This window comes from Panicum hallii, chromosome 6 (genome assembly GCF_002211085.1).
Source record: "Panicum hallii strain FIL2 chromosome 6, PHallii_v3.1, whole genome shotgun sequence".
NCBI lineage: Eukaryota > Viridiplantae > Streptophyta > Magnoliopsida > Poales > Poaceae > Panicum > Panicum hallii.
The window spans coordinates 5,066,125-5,079,277 of record NC_038047.1 but is presented as its reverse complement, the minus strand read 5'-3'; the positions used below and the strand labels follow the sequence as shown (position 1 = coordinate 5,079,277).

Here is a 13,153-nt window from a genome sequence, read left to right as displayed (position 1 = left end):
GAGCCTTGGTTGGTTTTGGGGCTGAATTATGACGATTTTACAACCATTTAAGCCTATTGTAGAATAGTGCAAACATTCCTATTTCAGCCTATTATATGCCTAATCACTATTTTGCACCCTGTATTAGCCAAAAAATAATGCACAAATGGTGAAAAATGGAGGTGCATATTCTGATCACACTTGCTCTATTAATTGGTGGGTCCACGTGGATGCAAAACCTTATACTCCTAATACGAGATAGCTAGTCACGGTTGGCCAAAAAAGAGAAATCTGCCTATGAGTAGTAGCGGGTTACGGGTCTGAGATGAACAGTTGCAACCCACACTATTGACACACAAATTTCTTTTTTTATTACATCTTGTATAAGTTTCCGTTGCATCTTAATTTTTGCATGATGGTAGAATGTGATATGAACTATCCATTCATATTTTTTAGAATTATTTTAAGTAATGTAGATGCACAAATTTGAAATGGTAATACGATGACACCCTAGCTAAGTGCTTGTAACACTGGAGATGTTCTCCGCCTCGTCCATATATATCGCGTGACCGACCTAGCACTGCCCAATCTTGTTCCGTTACGATTACCAACAACCCTTGGGATCCATGGGGGCTCGGCAACAGAATCCCGGCGCCGTGTGGAACTACTCCGGATAAAGATGTGCGCGTCGGTCCGCGAGCCGCAGCTCCTGGCGGCGGCGGCGGCGGCGGCGGACGATGGGTGCTGGCAGGGCCCCGCCGCGGCCGAGACGAAGCGGCTGCTGCGCCTCGCCGGACCGATGGTCGCCAGCTGCTTCCTGCAGAACGCCGTCAACATAATGTCCCTCATGTTCGTCGGCCACCTTGGCAAGCTAAATCTCTCCGGCGCCTCCCTCGCCATCTCCATCACCAGTGCCACCGGCCTCAACATCATCGTATGTACTGTACGCCGCCCTTGCTTGTATCGAGCGTCATCTACTACCAGAAGTTCATTCTGATAATTCTTGCTTCGATCGCATGGCTGTCGTCGCATCGCATCCAGACCGGTATGGCGACTGCGCTGGACACCCTCTGCGGCCAGGCGTTCGGCGCGCGGCAGTACCACCTGCTCGGCGTCTACAAGCAGCGCGCCATGCTGGTGATCGGGCTCACCTGCGTCCCCTTCGCCCTCGTCTGGGCGTACACCGGCCAGATCCTGGTATTCCTTGGCCAGGACCGCGCCGTCGCCGCGGAGGCCGGCGCCTACGCGCGGTGGCTCATCCCGTCCATCTTTGTGAACGTGCCGCTGCAGTGCCACATCCGGTTCCTGCAGACGCAGAGCCTCGTCCTGCCCGTCATGGCGAGCTCGGGCGCCACGACGCTCTGCCACGCCGCCGTGTGCTGGGCGCTGGTGTACAAGGCCGGCATGGGGAGCAAGGGCGCCGCGCTCAGCAACGCCATCTCCTACTCCGTCAACCTGGTGATACTGGCCGTGTACGTCAGGCTGTCGAGCGCCTGCAGGCGTACATGGAACGGCTTCTCCGTCGAGGCGTTTAAGGAGCTGCGGCCTTTCGCAGCTCTCGCCGTGCCATCTGGGTTCATGATATGGTAAGGTCATTAAGATGATCGACGACTCTCAATCATCTGATATTATCCTGTCCAGGATTCTGGATCTGATCTACTTTCTTTGATTTGGACGACACGACACACCTGGTGACAATGGTGCACGACCATGCATCCCTTGATAGAAACAATGTCTGATAGATTCTTTCTTGGTTGCAGCTTGGAGTTTTGGGCTTTCGAAGTCATCGTGCTGCTGTCTGGTCTCCTGCCGAATCCTCAGCTACAGACTTCAGTGCTGTCAATTTGGTATAGTCACATGTACATCAACCTGCAGGGGGAAAAAAAGACACGCTTCCATCTAGCAGCTAACCAACTGATGCATGTTTCTCAATTCTGCAGCCTTAACAGTACGATTCTGCTATTCATGATACCATTGGGGCTTAGTTACTCCGTTAGGTGACTGGTTGCCTGTCCCAATTACAGTTTACCACATATATATACAAGCATTTACATTCCTGTCATTTTGATCGGCCCATTGTCTTGTTCTTCAATTCCCTGCAGCACGCGTGTTTCGAACGAACTTGGTGCTGGGCAGCCTCAGCCAGCAAAGTTGGCGGCGAGGGTAGTCATGTGCATGGCCTTATCTTCAGGATTCGTTCTGACCTTGGCCATGGCCCTGCTACGCAACGTTTGGGGACACATGTACAGCAGTGATCGTGAAGTCGTGGCGTACTTCGCTAGGATGCTCCCGGTTGTTGGAATATCTTTCTTCATGGATAGCATTCACGGCACTCTCTCAGGTGGCCGGCCAAATCTGATACTATACTAGCTGAATACATCAGGAGTAAGTTTGGGGAATCCGAGTAGTAATCTTGTGTGTTTCAACTTCCCAGGCGTGCTCACAGGCTGCGGCAAGCAAAAGATCGGCGCAGCCATTAATCTCGGGGCGTTCTACTTGGTAGGCATTCCGATGGCCGCGGTGCTTGCGTTTGTCTTCCATATGAATGGGAAGGTATGTATGTCCTTGCTCAACATCTCATCTTCAAACCTAGCACAAGAACTTCTTTGAACCAAGATATAATATTGACATTACTAATACAAATGGTCATCACCAAAACAGCTCAAAAGTCATAATTTCCACCACTGATAATTATCCGTGATAGAAAATCGCTATTTGTCGTGACTCAAGATTAAACAGAGAGGGCTAAAATTTTCCGATAGACATCATCCCAAAATTAGCAAAAGAAAGAACCTTCTAGACCAAGGCTGCACCGTGCTACTCACCCGGTCAAGTCACAAACCACAGGTTTTTTATGATTCGAACTAATGCCATCGCATAATCCCTAGTATCATCGCTGCTATAAATAATTGCCAATAGCAATGGGATCTTTATTCTTTGTGACATATGTGGCTCCAAATTTTATTTGACTGTGCATCTAAATGACTTCAACTAAACAGTTATGAACTACATAGATCTTGTCGATCAATGGCTACAATATCCATATAGAAGTTTCTTCATCCTACTAATAAAGAACCCCTGAGAGATGAAGTACCCAGTCTAGTATTTTTGCAATACTCCTTTGGTTCAAAAGTATAAGACATGCACATTTGAAAATTTAAACTACACAATCTTTGGACAACAGTTTGTCCAAAGACATAAAAGATTTATGCTACAAAAGTGTTTAAATTGAATAAGTATTTAGAAATGCTTTCTAATGATGATCCAACTTTTGTTGACACAAAAGGTATACTATAAGGGAAATCAGCAGTTAAAAATCTGATTTTGAAGAGTGTAATGTGCTTCTAACAGGGCCTTTGGCTTGGCATCGTCTGCGGCAGCCTCACCAAGGTTCTCCTGTTCGCATCTATTGCGTGGTTCACAGACTGGAACAAGGAAGTAAGTAGAGTACACCGTGAAAGTTCTATCGATCACCATGCTCCTCTAGACTAGCCAGGGTGATATATTCTCATTCCTCTTGCAATTTCAGGCAGTCAAGGCAAAGGACAGGGTGTTCGGCTCATCTCTACCAGTGTCATGAATTGAAACTCGAAGCACCACGGTAGTTGTTGCAGCCAACTGTAAAACATACATGGCATGGTGGCAAAAAAAAATGTGGCTTTTGTTGTAACAATGAAACCATGCCAACCGCTTTTAACTACCAGTTTTGCTTTGTTTGGAGGACATGTCTACATTACATTTAACATTCCTCCAATCCTATACCAGTATTTCTCATTTTCCGAGGGGTTGGGCTATGTATGGAGATGTGATCTAGTGCTAGGTCACAAATCCTGACAGCTTAGACAACAATATGTTGTGTTTTATAGCTTAGTACAAATGAATTCGTTTTCAATGAACTCCAAGTATCTATAGGTAGTAATACTATGTTTGGACAAACTTAGCGGTTGAGTGCAACTACAGCACCATGAGGAGGACAAAGAATTGATGGAGATTTATTAGTAGAATTGGTTTCTGACAATAAGTTGTATCAGGGACGGAGTAGTAGGGGGCCAAGGTGGACCATGACCGCCTCAAGCTCCATGTGTACGTGTATTTTTCATGTTAAATTGCTTCGGAGGTTACTATTTGTCCATGCATTACACAAAATGACTACTTTAATCTATATATGTTATTTGTTCTGGTTGCGAAACGGAATGTACGAAGGGAGCTTCGAGAGGAGCTGGCTAGGACAAAGCAGGTTAATTTGATAAAGGTGGCGGCCCACCCGGACACAAATTTTCCTTTTATCTTTGTGTCTTTTTGTGTGGGTTTGTCTGCAACTTCCTCCCAAGTAGGGGATCCAATATACTGGAGGAGTCTCATCTAACTGCACATCAGTCTACTGAGATAAATAGATAGAGCTGTACCTATATCTTATCACGATCAATATTTGGTTCACAATCTACTATTATTTTGTGTGTCACGTTTAATGTTTCATTTTCACCAAACAATCATTTATTCCTGATGTTCAACCATTTGTTTGTAGGAGCCAACAAGTTCCAGATTGATTAAAAAATTATTCGTAGAAAATATTATCCAAACACAGTCTAGTGTGGTCTTATTTTAATAATCCTATCATAAAGAAATATAATGGTGCAATCAAAATTCAATTTAAATGCTCGGTTTAAAAGTTATAGCTTTTTTATTTCAAATCTACATGTGTGGAGTGATGTTATCAATGTTCATATCACGACGACCCAAAACCAGTTGGATCACTGGTGTGCTTTAAAAAGGAACTATTAGAAGGTACCGCCCATCGCAAATCATGTGATGGTGATTCCTTCATGTGCCAACTGATTTTTTTTATCACCTTATGTGACATATAACCGTGCCCAGAAAAGAAAGAGTGTTCTTCGTTACCTTGTTACTTTTTTCCTTGGCTAAGGCTCCAAGTGAGTTGGTCATAGTTTTTTCTTCGTCGTGTTTCTTTCTACTTTTCTATTTATTTCATTCCAATGATTTGACTTTTGTTTGCTTCTTCCTTCTAATTCTCTTTCTCTCTCTGTAAATATTTATTTATTTCTTTTCTCTTCCTTTCTTTTTTTTGTTTTTCCTTTAAAACCTTCGTTAGATATTCTATACCTCTCTATTTTCTATATAATATGATGAATCTCTACAGTGGAATTATTTGATCGCATTGAGGAATGATCGTGCTTCATGTATATTAAATTGTTTGCTTCCACACTGATTAGCTGTTATTAAACTGATTTAATTTTTAATTTATCTACTAACTTATGCACCATGCGGATACATTTTGTAATAATATTTTGTTGTGGACGCATTTATTTTCTTGTAGAGTAATTTGTTTGCGATGTTAAACTATTTCTTTTACTATGTAGATTAAATTGTTCGCGCACTAGAATAATTGGTTTGCGGTATGAATTCGTTTGTTCTCCAGGTACAATAACTTATTCGTGTGTGGACCAATTTTATTCACTTTGTAGATAAATTTATTTACAATGTTAAATTATTTATTTCATATCGTAGACTATACTGTTCAAGTGGGTCATCGTGCTGAATTCTTTGGTTCTTTCAGACGAGTGAGACAATCAATAAAGGTCGCCATGAATGAAACTGTACTAATTAAGGCTGGCACTAAGGCCACGTGACATGCAAATTTCTTTTTTTATTTTGATCGGTTGTCATGGGAAAAAAATCTACGATTGTGTGTAATGAGGCCAGATGTATATAATAAAAATAACCTAAGAGAATAGACAATAATGATCTTTTTTCAGAGGAATAAAAGGTAAACAATCAACAAAAGCATGCGCGTCACCTGCTGGTCCTGGCTTGCCTGTTGTTCATTGATGGATCCGGCACACGGAGGGTTGGTTGCAGGAGGCCTAACCCCGCCTCGCGAACAGCAGTTGATTACCTGGGCAGCCCCAGGCCCAATCCGACAGGAACGGCAGAAATGGTACCCTCAGCACGCGCTCGGGGAACGAGAGCATGCGCTGGTGTATGTAACTTGATACAAGTTAACCAGAAAGAAATTAAAGAACAGTCATGGAATGCAAGAACAAAGCACACGCGAGGCTGATGTGGAAACTTATTGTGTTGGGCCATTGGTATCGTCCTGCAAGAAGCGAAGACGAAGGCTGGCACCAGAAGAGAACAGTAGGAGGTGAAGGACACAGCCGCCAGGGACGACACGTGCCACCATATGAGAAGGGCCTGATCGAGGAAGAAGAAGAAGGGAGGCAAACCTTCCATCGGAGCCTGAAACCATGGAGGCCGCCGCGAATGGACGGCATATCCACCACGAGCAGCTGAGGCGGGAGAAGCTCATCATCGACACGGATCCCGGCGTCGGTGCGTACCTTGTCCTTCATCCCCTTCGGTTTCTTCAGTTCAACCAACAACTTCCTCCTTGGTTTTCTTTACTTACTCGTCGGCTCGTCGCAACATGGTGATGAGTACGTGCACAGCAGGCACAATCAACAACTAATGCTAGCCCACTTGGTTTCTTCATCCTTACTTACTTACACTAGCAATTTTGCTTCGTTCATCTCTTAAACTGGCAGTGCGAGAAGGCAGGTCATCCTGAGATTCCAGTAGCAAAGGGAAGCTCTGAGCCTCTCAAGGTATTGTTTTACAGTCATACTACCTGTTCCGCATTTTGATCGAACATTCCTTGGAAGCAGTTGCTAACTCAGGGAATTATGTGGCTATTCTGGACGTGTTGGTAGTTATACTGTTCTTTGTCCAACACTTGATTCAAAAATCATTGGAAACTAGACACTCTATTATAATACGTAAAGTTCTCTTCAGATTGTTCACGGTCGCTGAAATCATTTTGTACTGTGAATAGGGAGGAAAGCCGCATGTTGCCGACTTCGTTCATGGATCAGATGGTCTTGGGAACATAGAGCTTCCTGATCCAAGTATCAAGAAAGTTGAGCAGAGGGCTGATGAGTCCCTGGTTGATAAGGTCTCACAGTTTCCTGGAGAGGTCTCTGTACTTGCCTTGGGCCCTCTGACGAACGTAGCATTGGTACACTACTCTTTCTCTGACAGCGTGGTGTTTCAATGTTATATGCATGGTATATATGACTAGGTGCTGACTCTGGTGATTATGCTACAATGTTTCTCAGGCCATCAAGAGAGATCCCTCCTTTGTGAAAAATGTTAAAGAGGATTGTTGTGCTAGGTGGAGCTTTCTCCGCGGCAGGAAACGCCACCCCTGCAGCTGAAGCAAATGTAATGCTAAGGACTTGGTGTGCTGCAAGAAATCTGTTTGGCCAGTAATTTGTGGACCTAATGCTACTTTCTGCAGATCTATAACGACTCCGAGGCTGCCGATTTAGTCTTCACTTGTGGTGGAGACATATACGTGGTTGGCCTCAACATGACAATGCAAGTCATTTCTACCATGGTTTTAGATCGCCGGCTAAAGCGTTTAGTGGTAAAGCTGCCGTTACGGTATTTAGTGGGCGATAGAATTCTTCTATTACTAACAAAAATAATCATCAAAATACTAAACTAAATTTACCAAGTTACTAAACAATGGTCAGTAATAGCTCGCCGATTAGTGAATTACTGAAAACTTGTTCAGTAATTCTGCTCAGTTTAGCTATTGGTGTAGAATAAACTGCTACACCTAAGGTGTAGAATAGCATATGGGTATATATATTGATCAGAAATTACTTAGGATATTCTACCGAAATGATCAGCAAGTATATATGGTTAGCATGCAATTCTGGAAGCAAATATTCTGCATGAGACCGGGTGCTGCACAGAACCGACACTATTCCCTAGGAGGAAAAATGGAAAACTCTAGGCGCCATGATCTTCCATAGCTCTCGCCCTCCGGGATTGCTAGTTTGTCCATGGAAGGATGCTCGATAAGCGGAGGATGTGTACCGCTGGCACTGGAATAAGGACCATTGCGAGTCTGCCTGGTCCTAGTTCAGTAGTATATACAGATGCTCGATAAGCAAGCAAGGTTCTTAGGTACCGAAGGAAAGCCCCGCCAAAACCACACGTGCAAGAATCCACAGTGAACATTCTTAAGGTATAAGAAATACCATCCCAACAAACATTTTTAAGCCCCTTTATCGATGAAGTAGTTGGCCTAAGATACGGATAAATTTCTTTGATCTGTCACTAAATTAGTGTACCGCTAACTATTCTAGCTAGCAGGCTTATTCTTGCTCTGTTTCGTTTTGGAGTAATCGGAGCAGTGCATGACTAGTTTCGACTTTGTGGAAAACTATCACGACAACTCGGAATCATTTGAGAGGATGATTCACCTTCGAGTGATCCCTTCTCAACGACGTTTTCGACACCGATCACAAACCCAGTCGAACACACAATGTGTTAACCTTTAGCTGTAGCAACTATGGCTGAGAAGGCGATTTGTGAGTTCTTCGATCGCTCCCTCCATCTCCAATCTCCATATCACCGGACCCAACTTGAGCACTGGGGATAGAAACTTCTAACTCAACTTGAGCGGAATATGCATTCATGAATGGGAATGGTCCATGATTTCAGGTTGCAACACCAATTACTGTCCACATCGTTGTATAAGGACCCGCAGTATTAACTGATCGACCAACAGAAATTTCCCCTCTCTCTCTATCCTTTATCCTTTTTACAGAGCCTGCACCATTCACATTGGCTGGCAATGTACCAGTGCACTGGTCCATAATATGAGCATACTATGGTGCAGAAATTTGATGTCAATTCTGCACCACATATTCCAACAGCCACGGGCCGTCCAGTATCACAGCACTTCTAGTAAAAGAAACAAATGTGCAGGTCCAATATTTTTTTTTGGCGACCGTGCCTAAGCGCGTTTTTCATCAAGAGGAGGAGAAGAGTTTACAAACTTGAGGAGGATCGCGATAGCGAACTCCTCGAGAAAACCGGAAAAAACAGTCTTAAGCTGTTACATGGGGAAACGCTTGCGACCTAGTATCAGCTGCTATCGGAAACAGCCTTTTGTAAGCAAATAAAGGTGCAGGCCCAACTCCGGAAGCATCTCCAACAAACCACTTGCAATGTACTCTATTCTTACCAAAACATTTATTGCCTCTCTATTTAAACTCGATCAGATCCACCCACAAGCACACACGAGCCTAGTCAACTTAACTTAGGAATTGAAGCGCATATGCAAGCACCAGTAATGGCGAAGCCGCAGCCACACGTCGTGGTGGCGCCGCACCCGAGCTTGGGCCATGTCAACCCAGCGCTGCAGCTGGCCCAGATGCTTCACCACCATGGCGTCTTCGTCACCTTCGTCAGCACGGAGCACAACCACCGCCGCAGCGCGCTGGCCGCCGATGGCCTGTCGAGCCGGCGAGACGGGCCGCCGTCGTTCCGGTTCGAGACCATACCGGACGGGCTGCTCGACGCCGACCGCGGCGGCAGCACGCCGCTGGAGCACGACCGCGCCCTGTCACAGGCCACCAGCGAGCGGGGCGCGGCGCCGCTGAGGGAGCTCGTCGCGCGGCTCCGGGACGGGAGTAAGCCGGCGGGGCGTGCCGCCCGTGACGTGCGTGATCCCGACGGCGCTGATGAGCTTCGCGCTGGACGTGGCGCGGGAGCTCCAAGTCCCGAGCATGGTGCTCTGGGTATGCGCCGCCGCGTCGCTCTCGTGCCAGATGAGGCTCCGTGAACTTAGGGAGAGGGGCTACCTGCCACTCAAAGGTCGTAACCGCGCGGCGATGCATCTTTTAATTTAAAAAACGGATGCTGTCAATTTTAATTTAATTTTTCACCTTTAATTAGGGTGGAGATGATTATTGTATGATTACAGATGCGAGTTGCTTGACGAACGGCCACCTGGAGAAAACGATCATCGACTGGATCCCGGGCGTGCCGCCGATCTGCCTCGGCGACGTCTCCAGCTTCGTTCGCACCACCGACCCGGACGACTTCAGCCTCTGGTTCAACGACACGGAGGCCAACAGCTGCACCAAAGCCGGGGCCCTCATCCTCAACACCTTCGACGGCCTCGACGCCGCCGGCCTCGCCGCCCTCCGCGCCGAGTACCCGCGCATCTACGCCATCGGGCCACTGGGTCTGCTCCTCCGCCGCCACCTCCACGCCGACGCCGACGACCCGATCGGCCTGCTGAACCCATGGAAGCAGGACACCGCGTGCCTCGCCTGGCTGGACGCGCAAGCGCCGGGCTCCGTCGTGTACGCCAACTTCGGCAGCCTCGTCGCGCTCACCGCCGGGCAGCTGGCCGAGTTCGCGTGGGGCCTAGCGGCGACGGGGCGCCCGTTCCTGTGGGTCGTCCGGGACGACCTCGTCCCCGGCGGCCCGGCCGCGCTGCCGCCGGCGTTCCTCTCCCGGACGGCGGGGCAGTGCTGCTACGTGGCCACCTGGTGCCCGCAGGAGCGCGTGCTGCGCCACCCCGCGGTAGGGTGCTTCCTGACGCACAACGGCGGCAACTCCACGTTGGAGGCCCTGGCCGCCGGCGTGCCGGTGGTGTGCTGGCCCAAGTTCGCGGACGGGTACACCAACAGCAAGTACGCATGCGAGGTGTGGGGTGTCGGGCTCCGCCTGGACGCCGAGGTGAGGAGGGAGCAGGTCGCAGGGCGCATCAGGTCCGTGATGGAGAGCGAGGGCATCCGGGCGTGCGCGGCGAGATGGAAGGCGGAGGCGGACAAGGCCGTGTGCCCTGGCGGGTCGTCATACGAGAGCTTGCTGGCCATGGTGAAAGCGCTCGGAGTCGGCGGCTCACTGGACACCTGAAATTACAGTACCGACCTTCAAACAATCTTTTCTGCCCTACTAGCTTGTGATGAACAAGACAAGAGGGCTTCCATTGGCCAGGTGGAACGGAAGGCGAGTAATAAAAAGAGCAGTATATCCTGTCTGCTAATAAAGCCTAAATAAGGAGAAACCAGTTCATACCTCGTCAATCATATTGGTGTCTAATTATATTTGTATCCATGTATTATCCGCTCCACTCTGAATCCATAAAAAAATGGATTGGAATACGGGGAAGGTGTTATCCGGTCCAATCCGTTTGCATCCATCCCCATTAGTGCCTACTACCTCTGTTTCAAATTGTAGGTCGTTTTGGGAAATGTATATATATAGATTTGTTATGCATCTAGGTATATCTAGATACATAACAAAATTTATGTATCTAAATTTACCAAAACGACCTACAATTTGGAATGGAGACAGTAATTACCATGATATTTAAAGCAAAATCATTTGAACTCTGCAACTGCAATGAAGTGCCTTGGGTGGGCATTCAGGCTACCAAGTTATGTATATATATATATATATATATTGTAACATTCCGAAATTTTTGGAATATTATAGTTGTGTAAAATTTTGGGTTTTTAAAAACTTTCTGTGAAAGTGTTTAGCTATATATTAATTGTTGGATATTCTTGAACGGGTTCCAAGTTTGTTTGAATTAAATTGTATGGAATTTGAATTTGAAAGGGCTATTCAAATTCAAATTCAAACCCTATCTTTACTTAAACCACCTTGGGCCGAAACCCAACATGTGCACAGCCCACCGGCCCATGAGAACACGGCCAGCCTGTCAGGGATAGATCCCCTGGGTACCACAAGAAAGATACCTGTGAGGAAAAAGAAGTCTGATTTCTACTAGGATTCTACTGTAATCCTATTAGGACTCATACCTTTAATCCTACTAGAACTCCTACCTTGTAATCCTACTAGGAACCCCGTCCCCTGGGATATATAAGGGAGGGCAGTGATACCTAGATAGGCAGAGAACCAACAGAGAGCGGCCAATAGACAACTCAACGCCCAAGCGCAGAGCGCAATATACAGCTTCCCAAAATAAGACGTAGGGTATTATGCTACTCTAACGGCCCGAACCTGTCTAAATTTGTGTCTTGTGTCTTTACGTTCACCTTCAAGTTCTAGATCCGACGATCCCTCACCAAATAATCACCTACCTTAGGGTATCCCTAGGTAGGCCGACGGTAAAAACACCGACAGCTGGCGCCCACCGCGGGGCTGATCGTCGCGATCATTGGGCGAATTTGAAGGACCTCTTAATCAACATCAATCCACTCAAGGTGGCGGATTGCTACTTCGTACATATGCATCGGTGGATCGATTCATCGAGTTCGAGATCGGATCCTTCAGCAAACGGCTACATCGACCTCGACTACTCGGCTTGACTTCACCTCACGCTGCAATGTCGATGCACCGCGGCCGCCGACCTCGACGACCCGGTTCAACTTCGGCTTGTGCCGCAACGTCCGCGCGCAGCAAAGATAAGTTCGACTACTTTGACTTCACGAGGACGATCGGCGGCCCGCCGACGACCACATCAACTACTCGTCTCGACTTGAAAACTAGTCGGAATCGACTCCGACTAGTCAAGCTTCATCAACAAACCGTCGCAGCTCCATCAATGAGCTCCACGGCTTCGTCGATATTCGTCCACAAATCAAGCTAAGTGACTTATACCTTTTTCGACTTATTCTTCACAAGACGGCTACCTATCTGTGTATGTCTCTCGACGGGCATTGATACCCTCCAGAGCTGCACTTCGCCGACTACTTATCCGTGTACGACTCTCGATGGGCATTAAAACCCTCCAGAGCTACACTTCAACGACTGCTTTTTGCGCAACGCGCATTCATTCTGTCACAATGTCGACTACTTTTGCGCACTGCGCATCCTCTTTGTCGCATGACGACTACTTTCTGCTCGTTGTCTCCTCTTAACGGTCGCTAATCTACTCGAGTAGCAAATGCCTTAATCCGTGAAACCCTGAGTCTCCATTCATGACCTAAGGGACCCGTCCTGTATGAACGAAGGCAAGAGACCTAAGCGACTTGTACATGCTATGGGCGAAGGCTAAACTGGGACCGGGTGAACGTAAAGGGTGGACTACTCGGGAGATTTAAATGGCCTAAAAAAGAGCTTGACATAGCAACTTTTACACCGAATAAATTTTGGTGTCTTCATATTATTACTGAGTACTATTCGGTATCTTCGCATTATGCTACATAATGTATGCATTGTCTTTTTTCAGATCAAGCTTCGGCAACAACCCTCCAGGCAGCACAGCGTGCCATCACAGTTCCGCTAGTTAATAGGCTCGGGGGCTGGGCGATGCACATTACTCGACATGGCTCCTTCGGCTCTCCTGGCTCATAAGCTCGGGGGCTGGACGCTGCAA

General features: G+C 47.1%; 2 protein-coding genes and 1 pseudogene across 2 annotated transcripts; all 3 read left to right on the top strand.

Moving 5' to 3' along the window:
* Positions 1–697: 697 nt before the first annotated feature.
* Positions 698–3,559, top strand: LOC112897642 (protein DETOXIFICATION 16-like). Its single transcript, XM_025965993.1, has 8 exons — positions 698–913; positions 1,021–1,565; positions 1,740–1,826; positions 1,920–1,976; positions 2,082–2,320; positions 2,414–2,532; positions 3,331–3,417; positions 3,509–3,559. The coding sequence occupies exons 1-8, from the start codon at positions 779–781 to the stop codon at positions 3,557–3,559; spliced, it is 1,320 nt and encodes a 439-aa protein (XP_025821778.1). The 5' UTR covers positions 698–778.
* A 2,686-nt stretch (positions 3,560–6,245) lies between these two features.
* LOC112898046 (probable uridine nucleosidase 1) lies at positions 6,246–7,211 on the top strand. Its single transcript, XM_025966461.1, has 4 exons — positions 6,246–6,341; positions 6,543–6,602; positions 6,830–7,012; positions 7,113–7,211. The coding sequence occupies exons 1-4, from the start codon at positions 6,246–6,248 to the stop codon at positions 7,209–7,211; spliced, it is 438 nt and encodes a 145-aa protein (XP_025822246.1).
* A 1,886-nt stretch (positions 7,212–9,097) lies between these two features.
* LOC112897641 lies at positions 9,098–10,809 on the top strand (annotated as a pseudogene).
* The last annotated feature ends 2,344 nt before the right edge of the window (positions 10,810–13,153 follow it).

Coding starts and splice junctions, on each gene's coding strand:
- LOC112897642 (XM_025965993.1), top strand. CDS start 779: ATGGTCGCCAGCTGCTTCCTGCAGAACGCCGTCAACATAATGTCCCTC. Junction 2,321..2,413: donor CATTCACGGCACTCTCTCAG/GTGGCCGGCCAA, acceptor TCAACTTCCCAG/GCGTGCTCACAGGCTGCGGC. Junction 2,533..3,330: donor TCTTCCATATGAATGGGAAG/GTATGTATGTCC, acceptor TGCTTCTAACAG/GGCCTTTGGCTTGGCATCGT.
- LOC112898046 (XM_025966461.1), top strand. CDS start 6,246: ATGGAGGCCGCCGCGAATGGACGGCATATCCACCACGAGCAGCTGAGG. Junction 6,342..6,542: donor CCGGCGTCGGTGCGTACCTT/GTCCTTCATCCC, acceptor TTAAACTGGCAG/TGCGAGAAGGCAGGTCATCC. Junction 6,603..6,829: donor GAAGCTCTGAGCCTCTCAAG/GTATTGTTTTAC, acceptor TACTGTGAATAG/GGAGGAAAGCCGCATGTTGC.